This window comes from Arvicanthis niloticus, chromosome 1 (assembly GCF_011762505.2).
Source record: "Arvicanthis niloticus isolate mArvNil1 chromosome 1, mArvNil1.pat.X, whole genome shotgun sequence".
Classification (NCBI taxonomy): domain Eukaryota; kingdom Metazoa; phylum Chordata; class Mammalia; order Rodentia; family Muridae; genus Arvicanthis; species Arvicanthis niloticus.
In genome coordinates this window covers 2,734,937-2,756,063 of record NC_047658.1, presented here as the reverse complement: position 1 = coordinate 2,756,063, position 21,127 = coordinate 2,734,937, and the positions used below count along the sequence as shown (strand labels likewise).

General features: G+C 50.2%; 2 protein-coding genes across 9 annotated transcripts; one reads left to right on the top strand and one right to left on the bottom strand.

Moving 5' to 3' along the window:
• Window positions 1–1,692: 1,692 nt before the first annotated feature.
• Rtn2 (reticulon 2) lies at window positions 1,693–13,520 on the bottom strand. Of its 2 annotated transcripts, XM_034489151.2 has the most exons (10): window positions 13,373–13,520; window positions 10,283–10,327; window positions 9,715–10,185; window positions 9,361–9,621; window positions 4,479–4,686; window positions 4,025–4,163; window positions 3,849–3,918; window positions 3,234–3,280; window positions 2,379–2,437; window positions 1,693–2,145 (listed from the first exon to the last, which is right to left on the bottom strand). In XM_034489151.2, exons 1-10 carry the CDS (start codon window positions 13,404–13,406, stop codon window positions 2,067–2,069), a joined length of 1,413 nt encoding a protein of 470 aa, XP_034345042.1. In that variant the 5' UTR covers window positions 13,407–13,520; the 3' UTR covers window positions 1,693–2,066. The 2 variants fall into 2 exon arrangements, with proteins under 2 accessions (XP_034345042.1, XP_034345052.1); XM_034489161.2 differs by lacking the exons at window positions 9,361–9,621; window positions 9,715–10,185; window positions 10,283–10,327; window positions 13,373–13,520 and adding an exon at window positions 6,391–6,537.
• Window positions 13,521–15,697: 2,177 nt separating this feature from the next.
• Ppm1n (protein phosphatase, Mg2+/Mn2+ dependent 1N (putative)) lies at window positions 15,698–18,943 on the top strand. Of its 7 annotated transcripts, none has more exons than XM_034490567.2 (5): window positions 15,700–16,757; window positions 17,455–17,572; window positions 17,662–17,747; window positions 17,824–17,884; window positions 18,505–18,637. In XM_034490567.2, the coding sequence occupies exons 1-4, from the start codon at window positions 15,840–15,842 to the stop codon at window positions 17,839–17,841; spliced, it is 1,140 nt and encodes a 379-aa protein (XP_034346458.1). In that variant the 5' UTR covers window positions 15,700–15,839; the 3' UTR covers window positions 17,842–17,884; window positions 18,505–18,637. The 7 variants fall into 7 exon arrangements, with proteins under 7 accessions (XP_076784942.1, XP_034346458.1, XP_076784930.1 ...); XM_034490557.2 differs by having other exon boundaries at window positions 15,705–16,757; window positions 17,642–17,747; window positions 18,505–18,653; XM_076928827.1 differs by lacking the exon at window positions 17,824–17,884 and having other exon boundaries at window positions 15,698–16,757; window positions 18,505–18,653.
• The last annotated feature ends 2,184 nt before the right edge of the window (window positions 18,944–21,127 follow it).

Sequence of the window (21,127 nt, the reverse complement as noted above, 5' to 3'; positions counted from 1 at the left end):
ATCCCTCTCTGAAGGATTCTGGCAGGTTTTTGTTGTTGTTGTTGTTGTTGTTTGTTTGTTTTTTGTTTTTCGAGACAGGGTTTCTCTGTGTAGCCCTGGCTGTCCTGGAACTCACTCTGTAGACCAGGCTGGCCTGGAACTCAGAAATCCGCCTGCCTCTGCCTCCCAAGTGCTGGGATTACAGGCGTGCGCCACCACCGCCCGGCGCATACCTAGCTTTTGACCCATTAAGACAGAGTCTTACTAGAGCTCAGTTTGACTTTGAACTATGTAGCTGGCCTGGAATTCAGTGCCGGGATTACAGATGTGTATCACCATGTCTGGCTGCCCATTAGGCATCTCTGTGTCAAGCATTGATGGCTATTAAGCCTAAGCCTTATACAAGCCAGGCAAGTGCACATCCATTGAACTGCATCCCTAGCATGGACCTCACAAGGGAATGACTGACATTTGGGAAACAACATCATAGAATAAAACAGTAAAACCGTAGACGCTTCTAAGATTGATCATTTCTGCTAGGTCACACTTGGAGAACATTCTTATTGGTATCACGTGTATGTGTGCACATATGTGGAGGTCAGAGGATGGCATCATAGAGACTGCTCTGTCTCCCAATCAATCCTTTGTCTGTCTGTCTGCATGCAGTGCCTGTAGAAACCAGAAGGGGGCATTGGATTCTCTGAGACTGGAGTTAGAGATGGCTATGAGCCACTCAACTCTGTGGGTGCTAGGAATCGAACCCTGGTTCTCAGGCAGAGCAACCGGTGCTCTTAACCACTGAGCCAGCTTCTCCAGCCCTGCATTGCTTTACCTTTTGGTCAATTCCCCAGATCCAACTCATACTGCCAAGCCTGTGTAGCAAGTGCCTTTATGTGGGGAACTCTCACTGATCTTAAATCTTTTCCCTGTCTTTTCCGAGACAGGTCTGGTTATATAGAGGACCTCGAACTCACCTCCCAGAGATCTACCTCCCTCTGTTATTCCAGACTTAAAAAAAAAAAAAAACAATTATTTTTGTTTTGTTTTTTTTTTGTTTGTTTGTTTGTTTTGTTTTTGTTTTGTTTTTTTGTTTTTCGAGACAGGGTTTCTCTGTGTGGCCCTGGCTGTCCTGGAACTCACTCTGTAGACCAGGCTGGCCTCGAACTCAGAAATCCACCTGCCTCTGCCTCCCAAGTGCTGGGATTACAGGCGTGCGCCACCACCGCCCGGCAAAACAATTATTTTTGAACGCCTATATAGCGGTGTGCAAACACAGCCTAAAGGAGTCATTTCTGATTGTTCACCACGTGGTTCCAGAGATGGAACTCGGGTGGCCAGCTTGGAGGTAGGTGCTTTTCACCAGCCCCAAGAGTTTATTTTCTAACTTTATTTTTCAATTAAATGATTAAATGACACATGTTTATTATGGGTAGTGCAGGTATGCGATGGAACATCTCTGAAAATGACATGACCATGGGGGTTCTCTCTTTCTACCATGAGATGATCCCACTCAGACGATCGCATGCTTTACCAGATAATCATTCTTGCATCCCCCAATCATTTCTTTTTGTCGATGGTTGTTTTGACCCAGGGTCTTTCTACATAGCCCTGGCTATGTAGGTTTTTTTGTTTTTTGTTTTTTGTTGTTGTTTGTTTTAATTCTTTTCAGTGTAGGAAGGTGTAAGTGGAGGGACTTTAAAGCACAGAAGGCAGTGAATTTTCCACAGGAGTCTTTATTACAGTGTAAATCCAAGCTCAAGGCTCGCCTGGGCCCCATGCAAAGCCCCAGCATAGGGGTTGGTGTAGATCACCAACCCCTCACGGCGCCTCCAGCGGCGGGTCACGGAAGTGCAGGGCAGCGTCCTGACTATTCAACTACAAGTCCCAGCAGGCTCCGCGGCCAAGGAGCATAGCCTTTTCCTGGACTCTTAGAGCAGAGCCTCTTAAGAAATGTAGTCCGGGTCGCTCAGGCACTTCCCACTGGGAAATGGCTTGGCCGAGTGGGAGAGGGTGTGGATGCACGGGAAATGAAAGGGAAGAGGGCTGCTGGGGTGTGGGCAGGCGTCCCTCGGGCAAAGACGCCCCTCTCATTCGGCTTTGGCTTTGGATCCGGAGACTGATGCTGTTGGGGTAAGGGTTCCGGTCCCCGGGATCTTAGCTCGGATCCTGAGGGAGGAAAATTAGGGGCCATGAGGTGTGACATGAGATGGAGGAGGTGCAGAAAGATAGCACCTGTCCTCCACCTGATGACCTGCTTTGAGATGGAACCAATGTGCCCTAGGAGATTCGGAAATAGGAAGCGGGGAGCTGGGGGAGTGGGGAAGACAAAAGAAAACCCACAAACAACAGCAAATATCCCAGGCTCCACTGTCCTGCCTGTCGTCTTCTCATGTACTTACTTAGCTTTGATGTGGCTCAACTGATTGGTCACCAACCCCACATACTGGTCAATCTGGGCCTGGGGAGACCAAAGAGACAAAGAGAGTTCTGGGTAATTTTGATGTGGGATGCTGCCTTCAGCTCTTACATCTCCAAATTGGAATAGGGCCTAGCACTTCAGTTTCAACTGTGAGAACCATAACCGGCCTTTCTGCCTTTGTCGTTTTGAGACAGGGTCTCATGTAGTCAGAGTTGGCCTCAAACATGCAGTGTAGCTGAAGCCTTGACCGTTCTGTTTCTGGCTCCCAAATGTTGGGATGATGTGCTCCACCACATCGTTTTATGTACTGCTAAGGGGTCAAGCCTGGGCCTTCATGCATGCTAGGCAAGGCCTCTGCTATCTGAGCTATAACCTCAGCCTGGTTTTTAGCTAACTGGCCTTGAATGTACGATTCTCCTGCCTCAGGCTCCTAGATTCTCAGATTGTTAATGTTACACCCACTCATCTTCTCAGAACTGAGGGTTAGCAGCTTGGGCCATGCTCTGAACTGGGAGTGATGTAGTAATAGTAGTTTAATATGAATTTTAATCCACCTTACTTTTTTGGCGGCACTGGCATTGAACTCATGGCCTTCCACAGGCTTTTGCGTGTGAAGTGTTGTACCTCCCTTCCTTGAACCGTGAGCCATGCCCCAGCCCCTCTCTGGTAGAGTCTAGGCAGCTGGTCTTGAACTCATACCATCTTCCTGCCCCACTCTCTGGGTGCTGGGTGTCAGCAGAGCTCCCGAGTCTGTGGGACTCTGGCTCTAGGAGAAGGCTGTCACACCACGCAGTTTTGGCTTCCAGGTTGACAACGGGGAGCTTGCTGAACTCACCTGATGTTGTCTGTACAGAAGGGGAACGGTGAACAAAGCAACAACTCCTACACATACAGAGAATGAGGAGGGAGGGGAGAGAGAGAAAGAGAGAGAGAGAGAGAGAGAGAGAGAGAGAGAGAGAGAGAGAGAGAGAGAGAGAATATGTCAGGTTCTCCTGGCAGAGGAACAGCTCCATTGGGAGCTTTTCCACCCAGGCCCAAATTCCCAATATAACGACTCTGAGACTTAATATTTCATGAATGAATGCCAAGGCCATAACCTTGGGCTTGTTCCCTGACTAACTCTTATCTCATTTAACTCGTTTATTCTATTCTATGAATGCCACATGGCTGGTTACCGCTTCTCAGTTTCATGCGACCCTCTCCATCAACATCCGGGCTGACTCTATTCTAGAATTCTCTCTCCCCACCGGAACTCCCGCCTCCTATTTCCTGCCTAAGCTAATAGCCCAACAGCTTTTGATTGACAGGTGATACTTCCACACAGTGCACATGAGATTCTCTCTACACTACGTGTGCAGCCCTTTTCCACAGACCCCCGAGCCTCATCACCCCTCGCACCCTTCCATTCACGCTCCACCCGACCCCCGTGGCCTCAGCCTTCTCAGCTCACCCAGGATGACAAGAGTCAAGCCGTTGAAGATGGCTCCCACAAAGGTCAAGATGTAGAAGAGAAGAGCCAGCTGTGGGGTAAGGCTGAGTGTCAGAAAGACCTACGGGCTGCTGCCCCACCCCCACCATAGGCACAGAGGAGAGAGTTGAGAGTCCTGAGGCAGTTTTGGGGGGTACCTTGAGAGAATCCACCAGGTCTTCTACTAGGAAGAAATGCCGTAGCTGTGTGGCTGTGGAGACCACGTGGGAGGCAATCTGCTGGGACAAACGTTCTGTTTGCTCCCGAGTCAGGGTCAGGTCCATGTCCAGGTAAGCCCTGATGGGATAAAGGAATGTGGTATGGCGCTCCGTGTGGGCGGGGCTCAGACTTGGGCAAGAGGCTTTAACAAGAATGGGATGTTTGGTAGGAGAGCAGAGTTAGGTCTGAGGATTTTTGTAGACAGGGCTGAGGTCGAGTTTAAGATTAGGAATGGGACTAGAGGACCATCAAGGATAAAGGGCGAGATCAGGGTTTACTGGGGAGCAGAGTTCACGGTCAGAATGGAAACGGATGAGAGCAATGCGTGAGCTGAGGTCAAGGGTCACAATGGACAGTCGGTCGGCTGGGCTGGGCAGGGCCGGGCATTCTCACTGGAAAGGGTTGGTGCCGTCGCCCCGGTGCACGGCCTGCAGCACTTTGCGGTAAACCCTGAGAGAGATGGTAGCGCAGAGACCCAGCAGGGCCAGGTGCGCAGCCACGGACACGATGCTGAAGTGCAGGAGGCACAGGAGGGAGGCCATGAGGCCCGTGAAGACGGCTCCTGACGTCCTGGTGTCCTTCCAGTACAGCAGCTCTGCCACTGTAAGAAAGAAGACAATGCTGGGACCCAACCTGACCAGACCACTCCCTCTGTTTGTTTTTAGAGACGTCTCACTATGAGGCTAAGGCTAACTTTAAACTATGCAGCCCTGCCTGGTCTTGAACTCCTGATTATTCTAATTCATTCTTTCTTTTTCTTAGACTAACTTAAGTTCGACTGGCCTCAAACTCAGGGCAAATGCTCCTGCCTCTACTCCCTAGTGCTGACATGCTGAGGATCAAATTTAGGGCTTCATGCATGCTAGGTAAAACCTCTACCAACTGAGCTACTTCCCTGACCAGTCTTATCTATCTGTCTGTCTGTCTGTCTGTCTGTCCGTCTATCTATCTATCTATCTATCTATCTATCTATCTATCTATCTATCTATCTATCTTTTATTATGAGCTACATCCCTGACAAGTCTTACTTACTGGAGACAGGGTCTCACTATGTAGTCCTGGCTGTCCTGGAACTTGCTATGTAGAACAGGCTGGCCTTGAACTTATGGAGATTCACTTGCCCTTGCCTCTGGAGTGTTGAAATTAAAGCTCTGTGCCACCAGGCCTGGCTCTGGGGTCAAAGGGCCGTATAATACTCTATTGTGGCTGTGACGTTCTTCATTTCATTCAACTCTGAACTCTGTGGGGAGTAATTGACTTTGTTCTGTACATCCCTTCTGTGCATTCTCACTTCTGCATGCCCTGAAATACACTCCCAAGTTGGAAATCACTTGGGCAAGCCTACTCCCTTGTTTAACAGTGTAAATTTGGTCAGATCGATCACAAGGAAAACTAACAATTTTGGTTTGTTGTTATCTTTCCTTTTCTGTGGCAGGGTCTTGGTAGCCTTGGCTGGCCTGGAACTTACAGCCATCCTCCTGCCTCTGCCTCCCAAGTGCTGGGATGATAAGGGTGTGCCACCATGCCTAGTTACCAAAACATTTTAAAAGTCCTAAGTGTATGGTTACTCCACCTGATAGCTTGAATCGTAAACACAAACTACTGACCCCCTCCCAGGGATGTCCAGTTCAATTCCCAAGCTAGGCCTGAGCCCCTGGTGGGGTACCTCCAGCCCTTAAAGGTTCATTTTATTCACTTAAACCTCTACAGCCCTCCCAAGAAGCCACACCCATTTGAGTCCCACACGTTTTCAATATCCTTCCATTTCCTTCTAGCTCCCACCCTTACTGCTCTCAAAACAGGCCATTTACTGCCCAGACACTGCTCTCCCTTTTGCTTCGTTTTCTATATATTTATTCTTCCAGACAACACTAAAGAGCAGTCCTCCTTTCCTAATGCGGGGGTGCCCACCCAGTCGGTCTCCCCAGATACCAGCGGGTGGGGGAGGGGCTGGGTCGCCTGAGGCGGGGCTAAGTTTAGGCACGCGAGGGGGAGGGGGCCTCCCTCAGCTGTGCTGGCACATCCAGCCCTGAATGACAGCTCCGTAGCCAGGACACGAGGCTGGGGGATGGGAGCCTCCCTGCTCCCGGGCCCCAAAGTTCTGCCTTGATCAGGGGACCCCCTAGGTCCCCTCAACGTCCTCCCGAGACGCCCCCTGATATGCCGCCCCAGCTCCAGCATGCCTCTCTAACGGGTCCAAACACCCGGGAGGAAACCATGCCCCTGATCTCAGGGAGGAAAGAACTAATCTGAAGCCCTTTGCTCTGTTCCCGGACCCCAGTTCCAAGCCGTCCAATAAGCCCACCTTTACTCCCCATCTCGGCTCCAAGAGAGCAGTTTCGGACGCCCGGCTCCTGGGGATTTTGCCCACTTGAGAAGAACCCGAAGGAAAGAGCAGAGGGGAAGGGCCCCTTTGCAACCCAACCAATGGTTGGCCAGAGAGGTGGGGACAATTCCCAAATTGGGACTTAGTAAATAGACAAGGAGCTGTCTTTAACCAAGTGTTTGCGGTTCCTGGAGGCCCAGGCTTTTATAAAGAAGACCGAGTCTATTTACAAATGACCAAAGGGTACAGTTAGGGAAAAGCAGAATGTTTTGTTTTGTTCTTAAGATATGGTCTTGCTCTGAGGCCCTGGAACTCACGAAACCGCACCTGTCTCTCCCTACCGAGTGCTGAGATTAAATGTGTGCCTTCCTCAACATGCCTGGCTCCAGTAAAGGTTTTGTTTGCTTGTTTGCTTTGCTTTTTTATCCTTTTTTAACAAAATTTTTTTTGGGGGGGGGAGGGTGCCTGTTGAGATGGCTCAGAGGTTAAAAACGCTGACTGCTGTTCCAGAGGTCCTAAGATCAATCCCCAATAACCATATGGTGGCTCACAACCACCTGTACATAGGTGTACATATAGACAGAGCACGCCTGCATTTAAAAAAAAAAAATAAAGATTTTAGACGTTTCAAAAAGTACACACACACACACACACACACACGCTGAGACAGAGTTTCTCTACACAGTCCTGATGTCCTGGAACCCACTATGTAGACTTAGGCTTGCCTCAAACTCATAGAAATAACACCTGGACTGAGTAAATGTTTTTGGTTTTGTTCTGTGGTTTTTTTTTTTTTTTTTTTTTTTTTTTGGTTTGTTTTTGTTTGTTTGTTTGTTTGTTTGTTTAACACAGTGTCTTGTCCTGTGGTGGCATACACCTTTGATTCCAGTACAGAGGAAGCAGAGGCAAGCAGATGTCTGTAAGTTTGAGGCCAGACTGGTCTACACAAAGAAACTCTGTCATGAAATTAACTAACTAGCTAACTAACTAACTAACAAAACCCAACAGTGTCTCATGTTGTCCAGGGTGGCCTTAAACTACCAATTGTACCCAAGTGCTAGGATTGAAGTCTTAGGTCTGAACCTGAAGTTCTGATCTGTCTGTCTCTGCCTCCCAAGTGCTGGGACTACAGATGTACACCACCAGGCTTGGCGAGAGGAAACTAGTTTTCTATTTTATGGCTCTCCTTATGAGTATGCCCACGAGTGCAGGTGACAAGGGCGGCCAGAAGAGGGCGACAGATCCCTAGGGCTGCCGTTGGGTGCATCACGCTGGGAGAAGGTTAAGTACTTTAAAGAGGGAATCCATCTCTTCAGCCCAAAGAGTAAAGTTTTTGTAGAGGCCCTGGGGTGTGGGGGCGGGGAAGTCACAGCATAAAAAATATTTGCAAGGCAAACCCCCAGAGCCCAGGTACTCAGTGTTTGTAATCCCAGCCACTCCTGCGATGTGATGAGAGGCTGATCCAGGAAGGAAAACGGCCTGGAGTAGGCAATGTAGCAACAGAAAGAAGAGAGATTCTCCTGTGTATCTCTGTGAAGTTTGGGGCCAGCCTAGCCTATATAGTGAGTTCCAGGACAGCCAGAGTGACATAGTGAGACCCTGTCTCAACACACCCAACCCTAACCCTTGCAAAGGAGAGACTCTGCCTTTACAAGGATGAGATTGGACTCTCAAAAGTCCTTGAGAGGCTAGCAAGATGGGTCAGTGTTCTCGCAGACCTGGGTTCAAGCCTGGCAGTGCTTGTACCCACCCACGCCTTTAGTCCCAGCACTCCAGAGGCAGAGGCAGGTGGATCTCTGAGTTCAAAGCTAGCCTGGTCTACAGAGTGAATTACAGGACAGTCAGGGCTACACAGAGAAACCCTGTCTTGGAAAACAAAAGAAGACCTGGGTTCAGTTTCCAGTGCCACACCATGCTCACAGTCCTCTTTGCTCCTGTTACAGGGGATGTGACTCCCTCTTCTGACCTCCACAGGCACCAATATGCACATGGTGCCCAGATATACATGCAGGCAAGCAAAACATTTATATACCTAAAATAAAATAAATGAATCTAAATATTTAAAAAGTTAATTTAAAAAATTTAAAACCCATGGGCTTTACATGATTTGCAAGTGCACATGTTTACACATACACCTCCACACAATAAATTAATTTAAAAATGCAGGATCTCACTATATACCCTAAGCTAGACTTGAGTTTACTGTGTAGACTAGCTTGGCCTCAAACTCACCAAGATTCACCTGCCTTGGCCTCCCAAAACTGACATTAAAGGTGTTTCAAACATTCTGTAAGTCCCAGGGGGATATTCAGCGTCTAGAGGGAGCACTCCGGTGAAAAAGGGAGGATTCATTTTTTGACAGCACCCAATCCACAAGGAGCCCTAATCTTGTGGATAGGTAGGAAACTGTACAGAGCCAATGGAAGCAGGTTCTGGGGGCTGCAGGTCTATAAGCCTAACTGAAGCTGAGGCAGGTGGATGGAATTCAAGGCCAGCCTGGGCTTCTTTCAAAATAAAAGCCAAAGGGGATTGGAGACATATTTCAGTGGCAGAGCTTGTGCAGGAGAGCCTAGAGATAGTTGCCAATGTGAATGTGTGTTGGGGAGACTCCTCAAACCACACACTCAGGTAAAGGGAATTTGGGGGGACTCCCTTCTCCACTGTTCTTGGGTCCTGTGCCAAACTGGTCCCATCACATTTAAGTGTAAGTGTAAAGCTCCCAGGGCAGTGGTGGTGCACAACTTTAATCCCAGCCCTTGGGAGGCAAAGGCAGGCGGATTTCTGAGTTCGAGGCCAGCCTGGTCTACAGAGTGAGTTCCAGGACTGCCAGGGCTACACAGAGAAACCCTGTCTTGGGGGGCGGGGGGGGGAGTGTAAATCTCTTTCCCTCTGTCTAGCTGTATGTGGTCCTCCATAGCCAAGTCCTTGGCTTGCTGACAAACTGCTTACCTAGAAGGAGTGGCTCCAACCTGAATTCTGATTGGTCTGTGCTATCGAGGCACTGGGCTGTCATTGGCTCCTGCTCCAGCAGCCGCCAATGCTCTTCTTCCTCATTCAGTGGAGGCTCATCAGGGCTGGAGTTCGAATCTTGAGATCTTTGTGGGGATGGGGTATGCACCTGGGGGGTCCCGGAGCTAGGGCTAAGCTGGGGAGTCAGGACCTCGAGCTGCAAATGTAGAGCCTGGGCAAGTCGGAGTTCCGGATTCGCCTCTGGTGTCATAGAGAGAGAAGACCATGAACTTTCTTTCTTCTGGGACGTATGCTGGTTAGCCACACACCCTCCGCACACCTCTGAGATCTCACCTTCTCCAGCCTCGCTGGCCTCCAGTCCATCAGGATCCTCATTTTCCAGCGGGGTGGAGCTGCTGGTGGCTGAATCCTCCCCAGATCCCGCACTCCGGACAGCCCAGCCAAACTGGTCCAGCCTCAGCCTCAGCTCCTCCAGCGGGCGCTCAGCTGGAGGCACGGTGTCGGGGTCACCGCGGCGCCCCGGCTCTGGGGACTGGCTCAGGCTAGGGATGCTTTCCAAGCTGTCACCCAGGCCGGGTTGTGGGGGTGGGTCCCGTGGTTCTGAGATTGAACGTCCCTGGGGCCGGGGACGACGAACAACTGAGTCTCTACGGCCCCCAGAGCCCACCACACCATCGAAGGCAATGTAGGAAAAGGTCAGCTCCCTGGGGGTGCCCCAGTCCTGTGAAGTGGTCTCCTCCTCCTCGTCCTCCGAGAATTCCCGGGCAGTGTGCAGCTCCCGAAAATCTGAGTCGTCATTCCCTCCTGCAGTGGGAGAAGGGTTCTCAGCCTTTCTGAACCGTGCAGTCGTGAAACCCTGTCTCACACAGACGCACACGCACACACATACGATTCCACTTACCTTCCGTGGAATCGGGGGTAGAAGACGCCGTAGACGGAGCTTCTTCTGCAACGGCAAAGAAATGAAGATTCTAGAATCTAGAGGTTTAGATGGTCTCAGTCACAGACATGAGCTGTTGAGGCCCAGCAGGTGCAGGTGCATGCTGACAATCCTGTCTACCTGACTCTCTAAAGTTGATCTCTGACATACCCAGGCCCCATGCAGCATGCACGCGGGCACGTGAGCTCACACGCACACACGCTCACACACACACACACACACACACACACACACACACACACACAGGCAAGCATACAAAAACTTCTTTTTGTGATTGGGGGCCTTCAAGACAGGATTTCTCTGTGGAGCCTTGGCTATCCTAGGACTTACTCTGTAGACCAGGCTGGCCTCGAACTCCACCTGCCTCTGCCTCTCAAAGCTGGGATTAAAGGCATGTGCCACCACCACCTAGCCTAAAAAAAACTTTTTTAATCATGGAAATGAACCAGTGCAGAGGCCTGAATAGTTGGCTTTTTAAGAAATCTTAGGCTATTTGAATAGCAGGGTATTTCACTTTCTGTATAGAGTGTAAAACAGTAAGGACATCGATACCAGAAGCTCAGAGCTTCAGGTCATTCCCAACTACTGGAAATTGAAATAGAAGGGCCATAAGTTCAAGGCCTGCCTTGGCAAGTTAGCAAGATTGTTTCAAAATAAAAAGCAAAAAGAGGGCCGGGACCCTCAGGAGCGGAGCACTTACAAGCTTGCAGGAAGCTCTGGAGGCAGTCAGTCCATACAAACACAGTGAGAGGAGAAAGGGAGGAGGGGAAAAAAGGAAAAGAAGAGAGGAGTTGGAGAGATTCAGAGCACCTGTTGCTCTTGCAGAGGACCCAGGTTTGAGTCCTAGCACCCACAGGGTGGCTCGCAACCATCTGTAGGTCTAGTTTTATGGTAGGAGGTCTCAACCTCTGAGTCTCGACCTCTTTGGAGATCTAAGGACCCTTTCACATGGTCGCCTAAGACCATCTGTATATCAGATATTTACATTATGATTCGTAACAGTAACAATGTTACAATTACAAAATAGCCGCGAAAATAATTTTACAGTTGGGGGTCACCACAACATGAAGAACTGTATTAAAGGGTTGCAGCATTAGGAAGGTTGAGAACCACTGTCAGGGATCAACTGCCCTCTTCTGGTCTCAGCGGGCACTGCATGCATGTGGTGCACAGATATATATATGAAGGCAAAAACATCATACACATATAAAATAAAAACGGAGAGCTGGCTCAGCGGCTACGAGCACTGACTGCTCTTCCAGAGGTCCTGAGTTCAATTCCCAGCACCCACATGGTGGCTCACAACCATCTATAATGAGATGTGATACCCACTTCTGGCATGCAGGTATACATGCAGAGTCCTTATATACATAAAACAATCTTAAAAATAAATAAAAGTAATTAATTAAAGAAACAGAAGAGGAAGAGAAGGACAGGAGGAATATAGAAGCAGAGAGGTCTTAGAAGTTCTGAACCAGGTCCAAGAATGTGGTCCTCACAATACACAAAGCTCCAGGTTTGATCCCTAGCACAAAATAAATAGGATGTGTTAGTTAGTACATGCCTGTAAACCCAACGGGAGATCTCTCCAATGGGAGATCGGCAGAGGCAGGAGGGTGAGAATCTCAAGGCTAACTTCAGATTGCTACATATACAGTGCATACAATCCCAGCCCAACCTGGACCACAGGAAGCTTTATCTCAAAACTTTCCAAGTAGGAGCTTTGGGAAGTTTCAGTTCATTCATTCATTCATTCATTCATTCATTCACTGAGCACACGTTATGTGTCAGGCACTGTTCTAGGTCCCAGAAGAATGAACAAATTAGACAAAACTCCTGACTTCAAAAAGTTATACTCTGAGGAAGAGTCCATAAAACACCAAGTCACACAAGGTAAGGGTAATGACGCTCTTCTCAACACAGAGTAGTCGTCAAGGCTTTCCTGATGGCATCAGACTTCAGATGCCTTGGGTTCTGCCTTCCAGACAGAGGGGAAGGTCAGTGCAAAGCTCCTGGGGTAGGGCACTGTGATTAGAACAGGAACAGAGAGGGGTATGAAGGTGTGAGTGGAGGGGGGCAGGTTATAGACGAGGATGAGAAAGGTGGGGCTGGCTGGGGACAGGCCTGCAGAGTCTCCCCGTGTGATTTCAGCTGAAGACGAGATGTTTGGACGCTGGGAGGGGAGGAATAAAACTAAAAATGTCCAAGTCACACATTCTCAGAACTTGGGCATCTGGATACCCAAGACGTGCAAGTGGCTAGATCTGCTAGTGTCGGCATCCCCAGCTGTCAGAACCACCCTGTGTGGGACGCATGGGTAAACACTGACTGCCAGAGCCGATGGCTCAGAGTGGAGAAGGATGACACAAGGGGCTTGGTACTGGGAAACCAGCCCCTCCAGCTAGCTTAGGGGCTCTGTACACAGGAGAGCCTCGACAGTCTTCGAAAATGGAAACCCGTCCCCGTACCCCCGTCTCATTTCCTCACCTGGGCAACCAGAGGCCTGAAGAGGAGTGTGATCTTCTTCAGGGTTACTACTGAGTGGAAAAGCCCGCTAAAGACTCAGTAGACTTGGCACCAACCTAGGGGTGGCTGTTTGCTGAAGACAGGGGATCAGACACCCAGGGTGATATTAGGAGTGCCTTTTGGGCAGATCATGAGGGTGAGATGCAAAAACGGGTGCTGAAGGGAGTCTGATCCCTCTATTCCATCCTGACTCAACCCATCAGCTAAGGCCAGCACCAGGGCCGAGGACAGCTCCCCACGCGCTTGCTCCTTCTCACGCTGGGCGGGGCGACCCAATCCAGCGCCCTGCGCGCCCCCCCCACCCGCGATCTTGATGATCCCCCCACCTCCACCCCATTGCACCGGGTCCTCCGGGTCAGGATGCCCCAGTTGCCTCCAAAGCGCGAGGGGGAGGGGAAGGATTCCTTTGTCTCCTTCCCCGCAGCTCGGCTCTCCCTCGAGCCCGCGCGCGGAAGATGGAGACCCTAAGAGGATCCCACGCGGTTTTCTGTGCCCCACACCAGGCCAGAGCCTCTCCATACTCACTGCAGTGGGCGAAGACCGGCAGGACCTGCCCCATGGCCCCCCTCGGGCCTGCATCGGGACCCCCGCCCACTCCGGCCGCGCCGCCCTGGGCCTGGGGCCACGGGCGCTCATCTCCGCCGCGTCCACGACGCCGCCGCCATCCTCCCGGGCTGCTCCAGCAGCCGCCGCCGCCACCGCCGCCACCGCCGCCGCCGCCCTCTGCTCCGCACAGCGCGGGAGGGCGGGGCAGCGGAGGAGCTTGCACTGCAGCGCCGGGCCCGGGGGCGGGGCCGAGAATTGAAGGTGGGGCTTGAGGGCATGGAGGGAGGGACCTCTATTTTTAATGGGCGGGGTTTGGGTTTCAGAGAACGGGTCATTTTGAGGAGTGGGGCGGGGTTTGGGCGGAATGCGGAGCTGGAGAGAGTGCCCAGGACGGAAGGGTTTTGGGGCAGATCTAGGGATGGCACTGAGAGAGGGTGGAATATGATGTTCTGGGATAGAGTCCGAGGCTAAACTTGTAGATGGCGTGGAAAAAGTACTCAAACCTAAAACTTCTTTTCTTTAAAGCTTTTTAAAAATTTATTTACAATGTTCTGCCTGCATATCTGACTGCAGGCCAGAAGAGGGCGCCAGACCTCATTATAGATGGTTTTGAGCCACCATGTGGTTGCTGGGAATTGAACTCAGGACCATCTCTCCAGCCCAGAGACATGGGTTCTTATTTTTACAATTATTTATTTGTGTGCGTGTGGGTATCCCGGGAGCATGTAAGCAGGTCACTCTCCTCCAGTCACACGTACGTACCCAGGAAGCTTATTCTCACAGTCTTCAGAGTAGGAACCTTGGGAAGTTTCTGTATATTCGTCCTTTCAACAATCATCTATGGAGCATGTGTGCTGAGACAAGTACTGTCCTAGGCCCCAGAGGGATACACTATAAACAAGTTAGACAAAACTCCTATTCTAGCATGACTGCCACATCGTTGCAGCCAGCACCTGGTCCTGGGGTTCCCTCTTTCTACCATGTGGGTTTGGGGATCTAACTCAGGTCGTCAGGCAAATGCTTTGTACTCCAGTAAAGCTGTCTTGCCCAACCCAAATCACTTACAACTTCAGAGGCTTGGAGAGGAGCTTGGACACAGGTGGCATGAGGCAACAGCATAGCATGGTGTCATAGATGGGGTCTGAGCTACAGATGTGGTGAGCTGTAAAGAACAGGAAGGAAGTGAGAGGCAGGTGAGGTCGGTAAAATGGCCATGAGTAGGAGATAGAGCAGCTTTGATTTTTAAGCTATTATTATTATAGTTAGGTTGGGTTTGTTGTTGTTGTTTTGTTTTGTATTTTGAGACATGGCCTTATGCAGCCTAAAATTAAAATGGCTTTGAACTCCTAATCCACTTTCCTCTACCTCCCAAGTGCTGGGATTACAGGCCTGTAACACCATGTCTGTCTTGGAGGCCACCTTTGACTAGCAAGCACCCAAAAGGCAGAAGCAGGAAGATCAGGAAGTTCTAGGCCAGCCTCAGCTACAATAGTGTTTGAGTCCAGCCTGGGCTATAGGAAGATCTGTCTCAAACAAAACAAAAGGGCTTCCTTTAGTCAGAGACATGGGTTCTAAAGTTCAAGTCTCTGCAACACAGCTTCCTTTTTCTGTAATTCAGTTTCTTCTTTTCTAAATTGGTCACATAAAAGTCAAGCGTGCGGGGTGGAGAGTTAGCTCGGTGGTTAAAAGCACTTGTTCTTACAGAGAACCCGGGTTCAAGTCCCAGCACCTACATGGCAGCCCACAACTGTTTTGCAACTCAAGTCCCAAGAGATCTGACACCCTTTTCTGACTTCCAAGGCTACCAAACACACATATGGTGCATATACATGAAGGCAAAACACCTATACACATAAAATAAATGAATCTAAAAATAAACTACAAGAAAATAGCCAGCTATGGTGGGTAGGCAGATTTCTGAGTTTGAGAGTCTGGCTTACATAGCAATTTCCAAGTCAGTCAAGGCCACAGAGTGAGACTCTGTCCCAAAAATCGATGACAACAACAATAACAACATTATTATTGTCCATGTAAATACTATGTGTCTGGACTACAGTAGAGCTCAGTGGGTAGGGGTGATTGCCTCCAAACCCATAGTGATATGAGTTTGAGCCCCAGGACATACACGGTAGAATAGGAGAACTGACTCTTACAAGTTGCCCTTCCGATCTCCACACGCATCAAATAAGTGTAATAAACTTCTAAATAATAATGTGTTTTACCTGTAAGAAAGAGTGTAAATAACGTGCTTTTTTGCCCCAAGCTCAACAGCACCTGACCTAGAAAGTGTGGGGAAAGAAGAAACCCATGAATACACCTCTTAGTGACCCGACTCCAGGCCAAGTCAACGGATAGAAAAGAGATTTACCTGGTTTTAAGTCTTACAGAGAAGAGATTAGGGGAGGCGGGGACAGTGAGGGAACTTTCCTGATTCCCAGGCAGGAGGATGGCGGCCTTTGGCCGCCTGCTGGATCGACTCGGATGGGCCGCTCGAGCTCAGGAGGTGGCGGAGCAAGAGGTAGAGGAGGAATGTAGCGTCCCCGGGGCGCCTGGGAGTCTCCTGGCTAAGCCCCGGTGCTGGCAGAGGCTACACGGGGGTGCGGCGGCCGCGTCCGGCCTGCGCTTCGGGGCGAGCGCCATGCAGGGCTGGCGCGCCCGCATGGAGGATGCGCACTGCGCTCGGCTGGCTTTGCCCGGGCTGCCTACAGGATGGGCATTTTTCGCCGTCCTTGATGGCCATGGAGGAGCGCGGGCAGCGCGCTTTGGAGCTCGACACCTTCCAGGTCACGTGCTGGGGGAACTAGGTCCCGCGCCTCAGGAGCCAGACGGCGTGCGCCAGGCTCTTCGTAGCGCCTTCCTCCACGCAGACGCGCAGCTGAGCGCGCTCTGGCCGCACGGCGACCCCGGTGGCTCGACGGCTGTGGCTCTGCTTGTATCCCCGCGATTCCTCTACCTGGCGCACTGTGGAGACTCGCGCGCGCTACTGAGCCGCTCGGGCTCGGTGGCTTTCTGCACCGAGGACCACCGTCCCCACCGGCCTCGGGAACGCGAGCGCATCCACGACGCCGGTGGCACCATTCGTCGCCGGCGCGTGGAGGGCTCTCTGGCCGTGTCGCGAGCCCTAGGTGACTTCGCCTACAAACAGGCACCAGGGAGGCCTCCTGAGTTGCAGCTCGTGTCCGCTGAGCCCGAGGTGGCCGTGCTGGCACGCCAGGACGAGGATGAGTTCGTGCTCCTGGCTTCTGATGGCGTGTGGGACACTCTGTCTGGTGCGGACCTGGCGGGGCTAGTGGCATCGCGCCTGCGTCTGGGCCTGGACCTGGAGCTACTCTGTGCGCAGCTGTTGGACACATGTCTGTGCAAGGTTCTGGGCCACTGCATTTGGGGAGGATGGGCTTTGTTGATAAGGGGTGGGGCTGAGCTAGAGGGTGTGAGTGACTTGGGCACTTCTTGGGCAGAGCAAGAAGGATGCTTTGAACCATGATGGAGAGTAGAACTGGCAGATAGGTAAGTGGGAGGGATTTAACAGAAGGGGCATGGCTTCAAGGAATGGGATCCGGTGCTAGGATTTCAGGCTAGTCCTGAGGTGTATCTGAAACAGAAGAGTCCTAAAATAGGAAGACTTTAAAAAGCTTTGGCTATTTTATTTAAATTGTATTTATTATATTTTAACGTAGTGTGTGTGTGTGTGTGTGTGTGACCACATCATGTATGTGTAGCTCGGAGAACATCTTGTAATCAATTTTCTCCTTCCATCAATGAGTCCCAGGGATCGAACTCAGGTTGTCAGACTTGATGTCAGGCAAGCGTCTTTGCCTATGAGCCATCTTGCTGGGCTGTTTTCGTTAATACAACGTGGTGGCTAGGATCGGCAAAGGGATGGTCGGGAAGATGGGTCCAAATGGGCGAGAGCTTGGATCAGATGGGGACGGATTAGTCAGGTTGGCGGTGGAGACTCCCGACACCAGGACTGCAGATAAGCAGTGCTCTCAAAGGCATGGAATCCTGGGATGGAGCTTTTACCCCGCCCACCAGAGTCTTTTTTCTTTCACTTTATCCAGGGAAGTCTGGATAACATGACCTGCATGGTGGTCTGCTTCCCTGGGGCCCCCAGGTCTTGTGAGGAGGCTGTCAGCAAGGAGATGGCTTTAGACGCAGCCCTGAGCCACCGAGTTGCTGGTGAGCAGGTCATTGGCCAGTGGGAGGGGTGGTCGGCCAGTGTGGGCTCTCTGCTCACCTTCTCCTCAGAGCTGTGTGCTTCTGCTCAGGAACCTCCGTGCCTAAACACGGTTTTCAGGACCCTGGCCTCAGAGGACATCCCGGGCTTGCCTCCTGGAGGAGGGCTACACAGCAAGTGAGCAGGGGTGAGGTAGGATGGGATAAGGTGACAATAGGAGCAGGTCTCCTGAAGGCTTCCCTTTGCTTGATAGGGCCACAGTCATTGCTGAAGCCTACTCTAAACTTCATCAGACCCCAGGGGAAAGTCAAGAGGTAAGGCAACCGAGCCTACATCCTTGCCTGCCTGCCTCACCCCTGCAATTCCCACGCTCCAGAGCGAGGAACCTAGGCAAGGCAGTTGAAGGCTACTCTGGACTACGTGTGATTCTGTTTAAAAACAAAACAAAAAAAGAAAAAAAAAGGAGGAAAGAAAGAAAATAAGGGGAGGGTGTCAGAGAGATGGCTCAGTGGTTAAGAGCATCTGTTTCTCTTGTAGAGGATTCACGTTTACGTCCCATATGGCTGATAACTCTAGTCCCAAGGAATCTATCACCCTCATCTGGCCTCTGCACACATGTAGTATACATGTATACATACATGCAAGCGAAACGCCCATACACTTAAAATTTGTTTAATTAAATTTAAGCAGAAAGAAAGAAAAACCAGGGGGCTGGAGAAATGGCTCCGTTGTTAAGAGCACTGATTGCCCTTCTGTAGTGGGATCCGATGTTGTCTTCTGTCATGCCTGAAGACAGCAACAGTACACTCATGCACATACACTAAATACAATCTTTAAGAATAAAAAAATAAAAACCAAAAATAAAGAAACAGAAGAGAGGCTTCCAGAAGGCTGAAGTGGGTTTCTTCTCCCTCCCCCACGTTTTGTGTTACAGAAGAGATGAAATGGGGCAGAAGCCATCAACACCCACTCAAGCCTTGAACTCAGGCCTGACAGCGGCCGTCCTCGGGGGAAATCTGTGCTTCATTCCAGGAGAGTCAGAGGAAGAAAGGCCAGCCGTGGGGGAACCTAGACTCTTCTTTCCTCTTCCACTTCTCCCTCACCAGTCTCACGAGGGGGAATTCCACCATCTCCCAACAGCAGAAAACCCAACCAAACCCTCCTTTTCTTTCTCCCCCTTAATATTTAAAGTCAAACAGATCTTAAGTGATCAGTGTGTAACAGCCTTTCTATTTTTTTTTAACCTGTGCTACAAGGAGGTGATAGATGTGATTATGAAATTTTATTTAATAAAAGTAATTCCAAATTCCAAATGCATTCCTTTTCTTTGTTTTTATTATTATTACTATTTATTTTGAGTGTGTATGTGTGTGTGTGTAAAGCACATGCTGTGGCTTGCATGTGGAAGCTGGAGGACAATGTTTAGGGGATTGTTATAGGGATTGAACTCTGGTCCTCAGGTGGTTTCTTTTCTTTCTTTTTTTTTCTTTTTTGTTTCTTTTTTATGTTTTTTTTTTGTTTGGTTTTTCGAGACAGGGTTTCTCTTGTGTAGCCCTGGCTGTCCTGGAACTCACTCTGTAGACCAGGCTGGCCTCGAACTCAGAAATCCACCTGCCTCTGCCTCCCAAGTGCTGGGATTAAAGGTGTGCGCCACCACGGCCCGGCCTGGTTTCTTTTCTTTTTTACTTTTCTTTCTTTCTTTCCTTCTTTCTTTCTTTCTTTTCTCTGTGCTTCCTATTTATCTATTTATAAGTATATGAATGTTTTACCTGCATTTATCTGTATGCATTGCGCGTGTGCCTGGTGCCTGCACAGGACAGAAGAGGCATCAGACCCCTTCATACTGGATTTACAGAGAGTTGTGAATTTCTTCACAGACGCTAGGAACCAAACCAAATTCCTCTGCAAGAGTAATAAGTTCTCTTACATGCTGAGCCTTCTCTCTCCGACACTCCTTTAATTTTTGTTTTGGTCATGGAGCCCCAGAAGGTATTGAAATGGAAACCTTCCTGCCTCTGTCTCTCATGTGCTGAGGTCACAGGCATGTGCCACTTCGTCCTGGCCTGTAAGTATGTTTTTTCTATAAAAAGTGGTTTGTTGCCCCAGATATTAAGGCACCAGCTTGTGAGTCCAACACATCTGGGATTGAGACAGACGATCAATGATCAGGTTTTGGACAGTGCCCCCCACCCAGAAAATCAGGGCTGGAGAGGCTCACTGGTTAAGAGTGCTTGCTGCACAATCATGAGGATCTGAGTTCAAATCCATGCAAGCAGACACCCTGCACATTCCTGAAATCCCAGCTGCAACGCATCTGACACCCTCCCTGGGCTCCACAAGTGTGCAGGTGCACCCGCCAGCACACACTCCATTAATCAGTTAATTAAATTAGAAATTATTTGTGCTGGGCATGGCGACCCATGCCTTTGATACCAGATTCAGGATGCAGAGGCAGGCACATCTCTGTGATTTCAAAGCCACCCTGGTCTCTATAAATTCCAGCACAGCCAGGGCTAAGTAGACAGAAAACAAAGCAAAAGAGCGATTTGCATATTCCCTGGTCAGCAAATGTGCAGTGCGCCACTGCCCTGTCCTCAGGCCCTCTTCATAGCTGCGAGCCAGCCCAGCCCACTGAGATCCTGGAGGCCAGGGCAGATGACAGCCACGTTAGGGGAGACAGTGAACAAGGGGGACTAATAAATAAATCATGTCACAGGAAAAATACAGGGAAGAAAAGAGGAAGAAAATGAACAAGGAAGCTCACTTCACATTAATTTTTTGGTTTTTTTTTTTTGTTTGTTTTTCTTTGTTTTTCGAGACAGGGTTTCTCTGTGTATCCCTGGCTGTCCTACTCACTCTGTAGACCAGGCTGGCCTCGAACTCAGAAATCCGCCTGCCTCTGCCTCCCAAGTGCTGGGATTAAAGGCGTGCGCCACCACCACCCGCCCGGCCTAATTTTTTTTTTTTTTTTTTTAATCTCCGGGGCTGAGTAAATGGCTCTGCAGGTGCCCTGAAGACTGACAAACTGAGTCTGATACCCTGGAACACACACGGTGGGAGTCAGAGGACAACTTGCAGGAGCCAAGTCTCTCCTTACACCACGCTGGTCCCAGGAATTGAACTCATATCCTTAGGCTCTGGAGCAAGTGTCTTTACCCACTGAGACACCTCCCAGTGCATTTGTGTTTTAAAAGTTCTGTTAAGAAAAAAGCTGCTGGGCAGTGGTGCTGAGTGCCTCTAACACCAGCACTCGAGGTTAGGCAGAGGCAGGAGGATTTCTGTGAGTTTGAGGCCAGCATGGTCTCTAGAGCAAGTTCCAGGACAGCCAGAGATGAGAGAGGGAGAGGGAGAGGGAGAGGGAGAGAGAGAGAGAGAGAGAGAGAGAGAGAGAGAGAGAGAGAGAGAGAGCCGGGCAGTGCTGGCACACACCTTTAATCGCAGCACTGTGGAGGCAGAGGCAGGTGGATTTCTGAGTTCGAGGCCAGCCTGGTCTACAGAGTGAGTTCCAGGACGGCCAAGGCTGCACAGAGAAACCCTGTTTCGACAAACAAACAAAC